Raw genomic sequence first — 15,247 nt, forward strand, 5'->3', positions numbered from 1 at the left:
AGGGACAGGTGACTTCTCCAACTGAGGGTTGCTCCCTACTTCAAGCAACAGTTCAGTTTTCAGGAACAGTAATGACAGCTTCAAAGACAAATAAAACAGAGGCTCCCTTCTACCGGCTTCAGTGAGGTTAGGGAAGAACTGACAAAGCTAACAGACCCTTTGTGCTGACAATAGTTCAGTTCTTATGCTCAATCCTCCCTGGTGTACCAGCAATCTAACAAATTGGCCTATGGCATAGGCAACAATTTGAGATAGCATAACATGAAAGCTTATCTGTAAAGGTTTGGGTCAGGAACCTGCTCTATTTTTCCATCAGGCCCCCACATGTTGGCTGAACACTCTTGATCCCTGCGCCCAGCTTTCTTGATGACCACCAGCAGGGCGCTTAGGTCAGTATTAAATAAAAATCACTTTATTAAACTTTATTTTATGTTCTGCTGCTGTAGGCACCCGTTTACTGGCATAGGATTGTGGAGCTGGGTTCAGCTCTCTGATGATGCTCTACTTATCTCTACCACACACATACCCCACCATCTTTCATTCAGCAGTGGCTGCACCAGATGTAGCAGCAGCGGTGGATGACAAAGGTAGATTAAACTTTCTGCCTCCCAGAATGGCTAAACTCCAGCATCTCTGAGCACATTCCTGACTCCCAATTCCCTTAGTACATGGCAGGTGGAATGTTATTGGGTAAAACATGTTGCACTAACCCCGCAAGGACCGCTGGATTTTAGAACAGGTTCTCAAATCAGTGCAGGACAGCCAGGCACACCGCAGTCATCCATCCACTATGGTTCAGTAAACAGCCTAGAGTTGTCTTATTGTAAATGCATTGCTAGTGGAAGTTAAGAGGGGATCTGGGAGTAATGCAGGATACCCCAAAACAAAGCAGATTGCTAACGGAGGAAACTTCTAGTATAATAGCACTAGTAATTCTCAAGAGAATAATAATCAGCTAGGGCATTCTATTTGTGCACAGCTGAGAACCATGCACCAAAAAAGTAGCACAAATAGTGGAAGAATGGGGTAGTCCAAGTTTCAATGCCTGAGGCCAAGAAAACTCCAGTTTAGGGGAGGAACGTTTACTCACAGGGTCCAAAAAGCATACACAAAAAGAGAAGTGCTCCAGGGCAAACCAGTCTAAACCCTCACATGAGAAAGAACCCTTTCCTCGGGACTTCAACCTATTTAACAAGAACCCATCCACCATCTGTGCACACCTCCCCAGGGTTTGGAAGGGCCCTACTAAATATTCAGGCCAGGTATTTTCATCCTCTTGCCCTAATCCTCAGAAGCTTCTCTTACAGTCCGGGGGAGGTAATCAAATTCCCAGCCTGTAGAGTCTTGAGCAGACCAAACTACATTCTGGCTCCTGTGGCTACAGCAGAAACCTCATACTAAATTTACCTCACAGTCTATGTAGGAAGGTGCTACAATCATAAATACACAAGTGAAAATACCTGGATGGCAATTGGGACAAGCTGATCCTGAGGATTCTTCCACAGTAGACACATAGGGGCTGCAATGTATTGAGGCTTTCCATTGATAGTATTAGCAGGAACACCCTGGATAACTTCATAATCTGCCAGGAAAATGTGACCATTCTGAAAGGTAACAATTATGAAATCTGATCAGCAATGAAATAAATGAATTAATTTAGTCTAGTCATACAGAAAAGAAAATGTTTTTTTTTGTTACATAGGACCAAACCACTGAGTTAATTTACAGTGGATGTAAAGCCAAAACATTTTTATTTTGGATAAAATGCACATTGAATAGAACCTCTTTGAAGTTGCAGATTTCATCTCACTTCTTGTGTCTGAGGAAATCTCCCCATTGGGACACAGCACAAAATAAACAGACAAAGATTGCAACCCTTCCCTACTGTATCCAAAACTTACATACATACACTTTAATACCAGTTCATTTTACAACCCCAATTCAAAAAAGTTGGGACACTGTAAAATCTACATTAAAAACAGAATGCAATGATTTGCAAATCTCACAAACCCATATTTTATTCACAATAACAAAATAGAAAACACATCAAATGTTTAAACTGAAAAAATTTACCATTTTAGGAAAAAATAAGACCATTTTAAAATTGATGGCAGCAACATGTATCAAAAAAGTTGGGACAGGACCAGGTTTCACACAGTGTAACATTCCCTCTTATAACACTCTGAAAATATCTTGGAATTAAGGAGACCAATTGCTGCAGTTTTGCAAAAGGAAAATTGCCCCATTCTTGCTGAATATAGAATTCTAACTGCTCAACAGTCCTCCTGCAGTCTGGGCTGCAGGAAGGCCAGTTAAGCACCCAGACTTTTCTACTACAAAGATAATGCTGCTGTCATACATGCATTATGCAGATTAGCATTGTCCTGCTGAATTATGCAAGATCTTCCCTGAAAAATATAACATCTAGATGGAAGCATGTGCTGCTCTAAAACCAGGATATATCTTTCAGCATTGATGGTGCCTTTTCAGAAGTACAAGCTGTCCATTCCATATGTACCAATGCACCCCCATACCATCAGAGATGCAGGCTTTTGAACTCTGTGCTGATAACAAGCCAAAAAGGTCCCTCTCCTCTTTAGTCCAGTAGGTGCAGCACCCATGGTTGCCAAAATAAATGTCAAATTTCATTATATCTGCCAACAGAACAGTTTCCACTTTGCAACAGACTATTGCCCTGTACAATGGAATTGCTGAGAGTGGCCCCCGAACCTCTTTTTCTCAGGTCCCCCCCCCCCCCCAAAGAAAGCCACTTTCTATGGTGGCACTTGTGCAGGCTTGGTCCTGAACTTAGCTGTTTGCGTCTATTAACACAGACAGCGGGACTCGGTCCCAACATCCGCTCCCTCGTCAGGAAGTATTCCTGAGGCCATGCAATAATGTCCATCACAGAATCATACCTGTTTTTAATCAATAGGTTCACTTTAAAAAAAAAAACAAAAAAAACAAATGCACATTTCTTGCAGGTAAAAAAATGGTATTGTTTTTTCATTATTAGGAGCCTGTAAACCCTGTCAATCACAGACAGGTGACAGGTAAATCTCGCCCCCTCCTTGCCAACCCCTGGGAACCTGGACAGGAAGGGCAATGGGGGCATTATTTACTAGAACCAATACTAGCGCAGCAGCTGAAATACTGGGGATCAGTTCCAAAAAATGATGCTGCATTCACCAGGTGACATTCATGCAGGTGGCTGCACTTCGATAATAGAGATCTCCAACTGTCCTAGTAATTCGCCTCCACCAGGAAATAAAAGGAGCAAGAATGAGGGACATCACCCATCCCCCCACCTCAGATCTTTCACTGGATGACACCATAGTTATCCCCTATATTTGTCATTAGAAGGAGAAGAATGACATCATAGTTATCTACTATATCTGACATCAGGGTAGGGCAGGTAACATCATAGTTATCCCCATTCAGCCCCTTCCTTTACCAAATGAACAGAGTGAGTGATCGGTATTGATCACTCACTGCGTTCTTTCATAACTGAAGCATAGTAAACTGTGCTTACTATGCTTGTTTATGAATAAACAGGGAGACTGTGCAGGGCTCTTCCTGTTCATTCATTCTGTGAAACGGAGGCTGCAAAGATGGATGTTAAGAGCTATGGGGTTTATTTACTAAATGCAAATCCACTGTGCACTACAAGTTTAGTCACTGTAGATCTGAGGGGAAGCTTTGCTGATTTCTATTATCCAATCATGTGCAAGAAAAAAAATGCTGTTTTTCCTTGCATGTCCCCCTCAGATCTACAGCGACTGCACTTCCAAGTGCACTTGCAATGTACTTTTAGTGCACAGTGGATTTGCCTCTAGTAAATGAACCCCTGTGTCCTCAATCACTCTCTGTCTCAAAAGTGAAACATCAGGGGTCTGTCTGGACCCCTGATATCTCATCAAACCCCCCTCTCCCCCCCCCTTCAGCAAGGCTGTTGTAGAAAATAAAAAAAATAAAAATTGTAAAAAATAAAATACATTTGCAAGAAATTATAAAAAAATATATAAATAAAAACTACTGACACTGTCAACTGCACTACAGACACCAACCTCTGCTCTATTGACACCATTCACTGCTCTACTGAAAAAGCCCACTGCCCTACTAACAATGTCTACTGCTCTACTGACTGACATCATCTGCTGCCCTGCTGACTGACACCATCCACTGCTTTACTTAGAAACATAGAAACATAGAATGTGTCGGCAGATAAGAACCATTTGGCCCATCTAGTCTGCCCAATATATCTGAATCCTATGAATAGTCCCTGGCCCTATCTTATATGAAGGATAGCCTTATGCCTATCCCATGCATGCTTAAACTCCTTCACTGTATTTGCAGCTACCACTTCTGCAGGAAGGTTATTCCATGCATCCACTACTCTCTCAGTAAAGTAATACTTCCTCATATTACTTTTAAACCTTTGCCCCTCTAATTTAAAACTGTGTCCTCTTGTGGTAGTTTTTCTTCTTTTAAATACGCTCTCCTCCTTTACCGAGTTGATTCCCTTTATGTATTTAAAAGTTTCTATCATATCCCCTCTGTCTCTTCTTTCTTCCAAGCTATACATGTTAAGGTCCTTTAACCTTTCCTGGTAAGTTTTTTCCTGCAATCCATGTACTAGTTTAGTAGCTCTTCTCTGAACTCTCTCTAGAGTATCTATATCCTTCTGGAGATATGGCCTCCAGTACTGCACACAATACTCCAAGTGAGGTCTCACCAGTGTTCTGTACAGCGGCATAAGCACTTCTCTCTTTCTACTGCTTATACCTCTCCCTATACATCCAAGCATTCTGCTGGCATTTCGTGCTGCTCTATTACATTGTTCTCCCACCTTTAAGTCTTCTGAAATAATTACTCCTAAATCCCTTTCCTCAGATACTGAGGTCAGGACTGTGTCAAATATTCTATATTCTGCCCTTGGGTTTTTACGCCCCAGGTGCATTATCTTGCACTTATCCACATTAAATTTCAGTTGCCAGAGTTCTGACCATTCTTCTAGTTTTCCTAAATCCTTTTCCATTTGGCATTTCCCTCCAGGAACATCAACCCTGTTACATATCTTTGTGTCATCAGCAAAAAGACAAACCTTACCATCGAGGCCTTTTGCAATATCACTTATGAAGATATTAAACAAAATTGGTCCCAGTACAGATCCCTGAGGTACCCTACTGGTAACACTGACCCCAATATCTGCCCCAATGACACGTCCACTGCCTTACCGACACCATCCTCTGCCCTGATAACGTCCACTGCCCTACTGACACCAACCTCTGTCCTACTGACACGTCCACTGCCTTACTGACACCACTAACTACCCTACTGATACCAGCCTCTACTTTGCTGACACCATCCACTGCTCTACTGACTGACACTGTCCACTTTTATAGGTAGGTTACGTTTATAATTTTACAGTGACATTTGTTTTATATATATATATATATATATATATATATATATATAATTATTATTATTATTATTTATTTATTCTAGGTTTTCCTTACTATTTAGTTAGGCCTTGCCAGTTAAAAAAAAAAAAAAAAAAAAGATGCCAAAACCCTGGTGAACTTTGATCTGTTTCAGTTGTTCAGGTAGAACTCCACCTCTCAAAGGAATCTTAAGCCTCGTACACATGCAACGAATTTCCGCCGACCGCTCGTCCATCTTTTGTCCAGAGTGGTGTCTGTTGGTTGGAATGTGCTCTAGACTGCACACGAATTTTCCCGCACCACAGAATTCTACTTCAGAAGTGATGTCATGTGTTGGATTGCTTTCTTTGTGTTCTTTCTTCTCTGAGCATGCCCAGTCTTGCTCATAAGGTTTTTCCCCATCGAAATCTGTACTGACTGCACGAAAATCGGACGTGTTTAGACGGAGGACAAAAATTTTATAGCCTGCACACCAGAATTTTTTCGTCCGAAAAGTCGGAATCGGTTGTCGGAAGCATCATACTAACAAGCCGAAAATCGGCACATCGGTCGTCGGAACAAAAATTCCCAGCCGAATTTCGACTCGTGTGTACGGGGCTTTATCCACATCAGAGAGATCTGATTTTCTGCTCTACTTTCATTTGGCTCCGGTAAGTAGGGAACCAGAAGGGGGAGCACAAGCACTTTCTTCAGAAGTGGAGCACAGCAACACCTGTATTCACCTATTTGCTATTTGCACAAGAAAGGATGTTTATTTATTTATTTATTCATTTATTTATCTAGGAGCATAAGGACTTTTATTATTGTTATGCACAAGCATTGATTGATTTTATTGATTTCATATTTGATTTTATGGTTTTTATAGCATCGCTGATTACCACGGTTTATACCTCTCAAAGATTGCCTACCCCTGCTGTATAGCATTGCACTCACAATCAGCAGATCATGGATGCAATGTCCGGCTCCTGCAGACACTCAGTATAGCATCTGTTCGTATCTCCCATACAGACAGACAGTTACTAAAGTCCAGGAAGATCAATGAACTTTGAGAGCGCACACCAGCACCCTCACAGTTTTTTGAGAACTAGAAGCAATCTGCCGCAGCAGCTGACAGAACTCTGAATGAATGACGCAACTGTGTGGGCGGAGCCCCGCACAGCCACACTGTCGTTGAATTGTGACAGCGGATACGGGGAGAAGATCCTCTGCCTGCTGTCACAGTGGGGGATCAGATCGCGGTATGGGCAGTTGCTTTGATAACATGTTATACCCTGAATGTGGGTGTAACATGTTACCAAAGGGGAACTTATCCTTTAATGCAGTGCTGTCTGAGGGTCCAAAGATCACAGGATCTAGTATTGTGTTTATGCCTTGTCTCTTATGCATAGAGATTTCTCCAGATTCTCAGAATATTTTGTTATTATGTACTGTAGATGATGATATGTATAAATTCTTAACAATTTTAGGTTGAGGAACATTATTCTGAAATTGTTTGACAATTTTTAGATGCAGCTTTTCACAGATTGGTGAACCTCTGCCCAGCTTTACTTCTAAAACACTGACTCTCAAGGATGCTCTTTTTATACCCAGTCATGTCACCGACCTGTTGCCAATTAACCTAATTGCAAAATGTTCTTCCAGCTCTTCCTTCGAACCACTTCTTTTGATGCCTTGTCTCAACTTTCAGATGTGTTGCTGCCATCAATTTAAAAATGACCTTATTTTTTCTTAAAACATTACATTTTCTCAGTTTAAACATTTGATGTGTTTTCTATTGTGAATAAATTCTGTTTTATATAGATTTTACACAGCGTCCCAACTTTTTTGGAATTGGGATTGAATGATTAAGATCCATATCTCTACACCATATAACTTCACCTGGAGTTCTTTCTGTAGGTTTGTGCCAGCCCCCAGGGATGTGGCCACCATGTGGTCAGTAACTGGGAAGTTCCCTGGAACTTTAACACATTTCTTGATCAGTGTGGGGTTAATTCCATTCAGATATTGGCTTCCAAAGAAAGAATCCTTCTTCCATATTTTACTCACTATATCTGAAATACAAGATTTTTAAAAATTAGGATATGCTTTAATAAAGAAGGAGGAAGAAGCGGACGGAAGAGCAGGCTGTAGCGGTGTCCCGAGCTGATAGAAAGCTGCAGGGCGTACCGTAGGCCACCCAGGAGGGGGAGGAGGAGAAGGCCCTTGCAGACATGCCTGTCGTTAAGATGGAATATGTGAGTGCAATCGAATAGTCGTGTATTGTGTGTCTTTCAATAAAACGTTATTACTCGAGGTTGGCGCGGCTGTTTGTCTCCTACTTTTGCAGCTGTGTTCCTGATCTAGTCCGCCACCCAGTGCATAATAGGAGGAGCTGCAAGGACCACGAACTGTTATATGCACACCGCAGCAAGCTGGAACTGTAGAGGATCAGCGCCTTTATTCTGGTGATATTTCACATATTGTGTATGGATTGTTGTCTGTTTAATAAAGAAGTAGCTACAGAGAGTGGGTGGTTAAGTATACAAGTGGCTTAATGTAGAATTCCCACCAATGCTCGAACGGTCCAACGCCTGCCAGGTCCTTCGCTGGCACAGGCATTTTCTCCCTGGCTTTTTCTGAATGCCAGTCTACAACCATCTTGATTGGCTGTTGTGAAATGAGGTCACTCCTGTGCGTGCGCAGAAATGCAATCATCCTGGCACATAGACACCATGCCAGAATTCAAACTGAGCGGCACATGTGAAGCTTTGTGTACATTCTACAGAGGATTGTAACAGGCAGGTAAGTGTATTACTGAAGAGATATTGCATGTCTCTTCTGAAAAACTTGTGACCCCACTTAGGACATACTGCAGCAGCCTGATGCTCCTGAAAATCTGGTCTATTTGAGTTAATATGTTATGGACATTTGCCTTCATACACCTAAAATAGTGTACATGTATTTGGCCTGTATACTCTACTTTTCCTTTGATTATTTAGGCATGCTCCACCAGATATCCCCTGAAGAAAATTGTTCACAATTGAAATGCGTTAGAAAGATCGGTGGCAACACAATTTTCCATTCATTTATGGTGTTTGTAATTTTGTTTCCTGCTAAGAGGAAATCTGATCACAATTTGCACTTAGAGACTAGAGCATTTTATGTATATATTGATTTTTAACCATTTTTTGAACAAATAAACTTTCTGGTTTTCCTCCACATTTAACTCAGGTCAAAGGCCCTTCAAAGCAAGGCCATTATTGTATTAAATTAAGATATCATGTTATTGGAACACTGGAACAATAGAAAAAAAAACACTTGGTTACTACACATGCTCCGGACATTCAGTTTGCACGTGGTGATTTGCACTCCTCTTATCCAACAGGGTATGCACAAGGTGAGGTAATGGGTTAATCTGACTCCTCTCTTTCTGACATCATTAGTATTATCACTCAAGACACATTTAGGTCTTCTGATTTTTTTTATCACCACATCAGGAAGCAACTTTGCCACTCCCCCAAAGAATAGGATGAAAGAGGGAAAAAAACAAGTGATTACAGGGGTGAGTTACACAGTGGTATTAATAAATAAAAGTGGGGTAATGGTCAGGGCTAAAAAAACTTACATAACCGTAAGTGGATAAAAGGGACACTTTCTAGTCCATAATATGGATATAGGAGTCCAAAATAGAGTCTCAATGTAGATAGGAGATGTAGCATAAAAACGCTAAAAAGGCTAGCTCCGAACACAGAGAAGTCAGTCCTGTGGATACGAGTAAAGATAAAAAAGGCAGAGCGCCTCTAAGTGCAGTATTTAATGTAACAATAATAGACAGTACATAGTTACTCACACATGAGTATGAAGTTGTAGGCATAGATAGCTCCGGCGATCCGGAAAGGATGGAATGAGTCCAAAAGAGTCCCGAGGAGTGGAGTGTATCGAGCCAATGCGGTGGAACCGGTAGGCGGGGAGAAGCCAGCCGAAGATTCTTCCTCTGGCTTTTCCCCACCTACCGGTTCCACCGCATCGGCTGGATACACTCCACTCCTCTGGACTCTTTTGGACTCATTCCATCCTTCCCGGATCGCCGGAGCTATCTATGCCTACAACTTCATACTCATGTGTGAGTAACTATGTACTGTCTATTATTGTTGCATTAAATACTGCACTTAGAGGCGCTCTGCGTTTTTTGTCTTTACAAAGAATAGGATGAGGAATGGAACCTTACATATTAAGGGGACCAATGGAGAGCACAAACTCAATGTAGTCAATCTGCCTTCCTACCCACTCCCTGAGGCAGAAGAATTTGTTTTTGCCCTGGGCCTTTGTTTTTGCCCCAAACAAAATATGAACAAATTCGAACTAGTGAAGGACATCCAATTACTCATTAGCTAGATGTATGTAGCATTGGGCCTGACATGGGTCTGCCATGGTCACCGGTAACATTAACAGTCCACTTAAGCTGAATGCCCAAGTGTGAGATCTGAGACAATGAACAGTCTGGCATCTTGGTTTTGTTTTGTTTATTTTATATGGGGATGGGAGAAGGGAGTGAGTGGAATATTCCTCTGGCTCAACTAGGTACAAATCGGGACACTTTGTGAAAATGCCTTTCAGCGCTGACTTGACACCGGCTGAATGCCGACCAACGCTTGCTGGCGCTTGAAATCACTGACTTGCTCACACTGTACTGAAGACTGACTTCTGACACTCTGGTTAGCTCAAAAGTCCTTGACACTGCTCCCTCCTGTCCTTCCTGACTGAGGTAGCCTTAAGTAACACTGCTGCTGCAACTCTCAACACTGTACACTGCACGCTTTACACTTCCACTGTACACTGAATACTTCCGGGCCCAACCACTGGCACCCCCTTTACTCTTCAAGGTAAACACTGGCACCCCCTTTTACTCTTCCTGCACCGGCTAGCTAGCTCCCGGATCCCTCTGAACTTCTCTGAAGTGGTCCCCTCTCTCTAGGCAGACCTCCAGGGGCAGTTTGCAGTACTCACGGCTGGGAATGCTTTCTTGAAACTCGACCCCTCTCAGCTCCACTGGTCCTCAGCATACCGGATCCACTCTGCTGCTCAGCCCAGCCCTCTGTACCCTCAGGCAAGCCGCCCGGGACACCCGATTCCTCTTGATAGGAGGAGAAACAGCTGTACTCTCCCTCCTGGGACTCTGCTTCCTGCCAAAGATGCTGCGTCATGTGCTACACTCAAATTTATACCCCCTTCCAGAATGCTGTGCGGCATAATCTGCCCTCCTGGGATAGATACAAGCCTGGGTGAGCCATTGGCCGGGTTTCATCCACTGCCCAATGAGAGCCCTCATTGAGTACAGTGGGGAGACTCCCCAGTCTCAACAGCCACACCTGGGAACCATGACAACCTAGCTGAAATTCATGGACCCACTGATAAGCAGTCAAGGCTTACTACACTTTACCTAATGCCTTCCTTGAAGGGTGCTACATGTATATATCACAAATTAGTTGCATGAGAAAAATTAAAAGAACAATCAAACCCTTTGAGTAGAGAATTTGCACCTGCTATCCAACCAATGTGTCCCATAATTAATGAATTAACAAGCAATCTGATTGACAAAATTGACTTGGAATCAATTCTCAATGAGGTTGATAACACCACCCACCTCCCACTAAATTTTAAAAAACATCCATTAAATTCCCTCCTCCCAGTACCAGTCCTAATGCTTATCTTTTTCCTAAACGTGTTACCCAATACATTTAAAGACTTCCAATTAAAACTCCGTCTCACACTAATCTTTCAAATGCTCAGAAGCAGGCTCTGCACTGGCTGCAGAAGAACCCTATAACCATCAAGCCCTTCGATAAGGGGGGGGGGGGGGGGATTTGGTGATAATGGACAACGCACAATATAGTGCTATTTGCCTGAATATTCTCCAAAACAAAGAATGGTGTTGCTCAATAGCCCCCTCAGTAGTGAATAAATTCAATAAAAAGTTTTTATACTTTAGTAGATACCTACTTTGAGGCCGGGGCTATTTCTAAAGACATCTGGGAGTATATACGAACACCATACCCCAAAATTCCTACTTTTTATAGCTTACTAAAAAAACATAAAAACCCCACCAGCCCCACAGGCAGACCCATTATATCTGGCTGTGGTGGTTCGACTGAGAATCTGAGCCAAATCATTAATTCTCATCTTCAACCTCATGTCACTACATTACCCCCTTTTGTAAAAGACAATTAATCTTTTACCAATAATTGAAAATGTTACAGTTCCTACTGAGGCATATTTGGTCACAATAGTTGTCAAAGCTCAATACGTCCCAATACCCCACAGTGCAGGTTTGGCAGCCATCAATAAAGTTCTATCACAGAGAGGAACACAGAATTGGTCCTTCAATGAGTGCATACTGATGGGACTAGCCTTTATCCTGTTTCACAACTTTTTTTCTTTGACATCTCCCACTACCTCTAGGTGCGATAGGAACATGTTGCGTCCCATCATATGCCAATTTGTCTCCGCAAGGACCATCAGACTTTCCCGAGATGAAAGTCTATTTAAAAAGGAGGCGGCTCCTAAACACTCAGTACCAACACATGTAATCTTACGCCATTCCAACCAACAATCAGAGATCAGAAGAATCCTTAATAAACATTGGCCCATTTGGGCAGATGAAATGCTGCTAAAACAATTTGTCAATGACAAACCAGCTATTACGTTCAAGAGCTTTACTTTACGTTCAAAAAGCTTTACTGAGAGACAAAGTGAAATCCTTGGTGACAGGAAAGGGGAGAAATAATATTATGCTCCCCGATGGTGAACATTATAACCTTAAACATTTTGTGAACTGCTGCACCAAGGGTGTGGTTTATATGCTTTTCTTTGAGTATGGGTAATTTTACATCAGCAAGATTAAACAAGAATTTTGGCAACACATATATAGACACATCCACAGCATGAAGACATGCAATCCCGATCTACCATTGGGCAGACATGTGATCTCAGCCCACAATCACAAATTTCCCAAGATTAAATTCCCAGCAATTAATAGAATTCACATCCCAGATAGCAAGCAATTGAGCTGAAAGTTTGAAAATGACTTGCCCAGATATTGCTAGACTTGCCAGGCTTCACATTGTTGCACAATTACAGCAAGTCCGCATTGCATGCTCCAGATCAACTTTCTTTGCAAACATTCTACAAGTCTGCTGCAAGCTCTGGTTCAGTTCATCCCACCACAGGGGTCACTGTGGCTGAATTTTCATGCTATAAACTTGCAGAGCTCTTGCTGTAGACTCACCACTTCAACTTTGCTCTTGCTAGAGACTTGCCATGCAAATTTCCTACTAATTGGAAAAGTGTCAACTAGAACTTGTGCTTCAAGTGCTCTGTAGGTATATAACTTGCCAGTGAAAATGTGCAGCAGGTTAACAAGACTTACAATTCAACACTGCCACAAATTTGTAGCAAGTTATCCTTGCTATCTGGGAATGGAAGGCATTCAGTCACTTAACCCAAAAGTGGATTGTTTCTTGAGATTTCAAAAGTTGACTTTAATGGCAAAATTCTATGGCTGTAATTTGGAGTATTTAGAAATGAAACTCACACAGGCTTTTGTGACTTTGAAGAGGACTGTGTAAAATTGCATACGTTTTGCCAGTTAGCAGTGCATCTTGTGGGAGATGTTTTACAGCACTGAAATTAATAAAATCCTATTTGAGTACAACAATGGCAGAGGAAAGGCTGTTGGATCTTGCCACTCTAGCAATTGAGTTTAAGCTTGCAGACAAGATAAACATGGATCAAGTAGTTGACAGATTTGCATCAATGCATAAAAATTAATGTATAAATCTATATTAAGCTACTGTTTACAGTGAATCCAGAAAGTATTCACAGTGCTTTACACATTTTGTCATGTTACAGCCTTATTCCAAAATGGATTAAGTACATTGTTTTCCTCAAAATTCTACAAACAATAACCCATGATGACAACGCGAAAGAAGTTTGTTTGAAACCTTTGCAAATTTATAAAAAATAAAAAATGAAAAAAATTACATGTAAATAAGTATTCACAGCCTTTGCCATGACATTAAAAATTTACCTCAGGTGCATCCTGTTTCCACTGATCATCCTTGAGATGTTTCTACAACTTGATTGGAGTCCACCTGTGGTAAATTCGGTTGATTGGACATGATTTGGAAAGGCACACACCTGTCTATATAAGGTCCCACAGTTAACAGTGTGCATCAGAGCACAAACCAAACTATGAAGTCCAAGGAATTGTCTGTAGACCTCTGAGACAGGATTGTATCAAGGCACAGATCTGGGGAAGGGTACAGAAAAATGTTTGCAGCATTGAAGGTCCCAATGAGCATGGTGGCCTTCATCATCCGTAAATGGGAGAAGTTTGGAACCAAAAGGACTCTTCCTAGAGCGGGCCGCCCGGCCAAACTGAGCAATCTGGGGAGAATGGCCTTAGTCAGGGAGGTGACCAAAAACCCAATGGTCACCTGGGTCTGACAGAGCTCCAGTGTTTCTCTGTGGAGAGAGGAAAACCTTCCAGAACAACCATCTCTGCCGCACTCAACCAATCAGGCCTGTATGGTAGAGTGGCCAGACAAAATTCACTTTTCAGTAAAAGGCACGTGGCAGCCTACCTGGAATTTGCCAAAAGGCACCTGAAGGACTCTCAGACCAGGAGAAACAAAATTCTCTGGTCTGATAAAACAAAGATAGAACTCTTTGGCCTAAATGGCAAGCGTCATGTCTGGAGCAAACCAGGCCCCGCTCATCACCTGGTAAATACCATCCCTACAGTGAACCATGGTGGTAGCAGCATCATGCCTTGGGGATGTTTATCAGCGGCAGGAACTGAGAGACTAGTCAGGATCAAGGAAAAGATGAATGCAGCAATGTACAGAGACAGCCGTGATGAAAACCTACTCCAGAGCGCTCTAGACCTCAGACTGGGCCAAAGGTTCATCTTCCAACAGGACAACGACCCTAAACACACAGCCAAGATAACAAAGTGGCTATGGGACAACTCCGTGAATGTCCTTGAGTGGCGCAGCCAGAGCCCAGACTTGAACCCAATTGAACATCTCTGGAGAGATCTGAAAATGCCTGGGCTCCTGCTTGCTTCAGAGGGCAATTAACAGAGCAGAAGACAAGAAATTATAGAATTATCATTGAGGTCTATTCACTAAAAGGTGAATTGCAGGAGAATTGCAGGAGAATTCAAAGTCGGAGATCAAAAGTGAGCTGTATGGGAGAATTTTTCTGGTTTGGCTATTAGTATTGGGCAAATGGTTCGGCCCAAGCATAAGCTCCGGCCAAAAATTGGCTGTTCACCCTGTTCAGCAAACACCAGAATCTGCAGGGCGTTCGGCCGGTGTGGTCCCCTGCTAGTGAGAGAAAGAGGCAACACTGCCTACATTGCTGGGAGGTAATAGAGCTGGACTAAGTAGTTGAGATGGGAGGAAGCTTTTTTTTTTTTGTGGTTGGGGGGAGGAATATAAATATGAAAGCTGTGGAGGGAGATGTGTGCAGAGGTGGGGGTTGGGGAAGAGTTGTGCGGAGGTCAGAGCTGAGGAGGAGGGGTGGGGGGAAGTGAGAAGTGCACAGCCTGTGAAAAAAAGAAGCTTAACCCTGCACACTGTGCATAGCACACCCCTAAACCTTACACTCTGTAGTGCACTCCTCAACCCTGCACTCTGTAGGTAGCTCATCCTTTAATTCTTCTCAAAACCCACTCCTGATATTTATTGCCCCTTTAAATCCTCCCACTGCTAGTGAAATATGGCCACACCAACTGTTCTATCGGTTTGGCAGGGGGGCAT

The 15,247-nt window shown here is 42.5% G+C and overlaps 1 protein-coding gene across 1 annotated transcript in view; it reads right to left on the reverse strand.

Annotated features, from left to right (window-relative positions):
- Positions 1-15,247, reverse strand: part of LOC309548492 (polyunsaturated fatty acid lipoxygenase ALOX8-like) — a 171,734-nt gene that overhangs the window by 74,459 nt on the left and 82,028 nt on the right. The window contains exons 6-7 of the mRNA XM_082248439.1: positions 7,323-7,495; positions 1,461-1,604 (exon numbers count right to left, since the gene is read on the reverse strand). Coding sequence (XP_082104565.1) covers positions 1,461-1,604; positions 7,323-7,495 — 317 coding nt within the window. The remainder of the gene's footprint in view (positions 1-1,460; positions 1,605-7,322; positions 7,496-15,247) is intronic.

Source organism: Pelophylax lessonae (genome assembly GCF_965119305.1).
Source record: "Pelophylax lessonae genome assembly, chromosome: 2".
Lineage (NCBI taxonomy): Eukaryota > Metazoa > Chordata > Amphibia > Anura > Ranidae > Pelophylax > Pelophylax lessonae.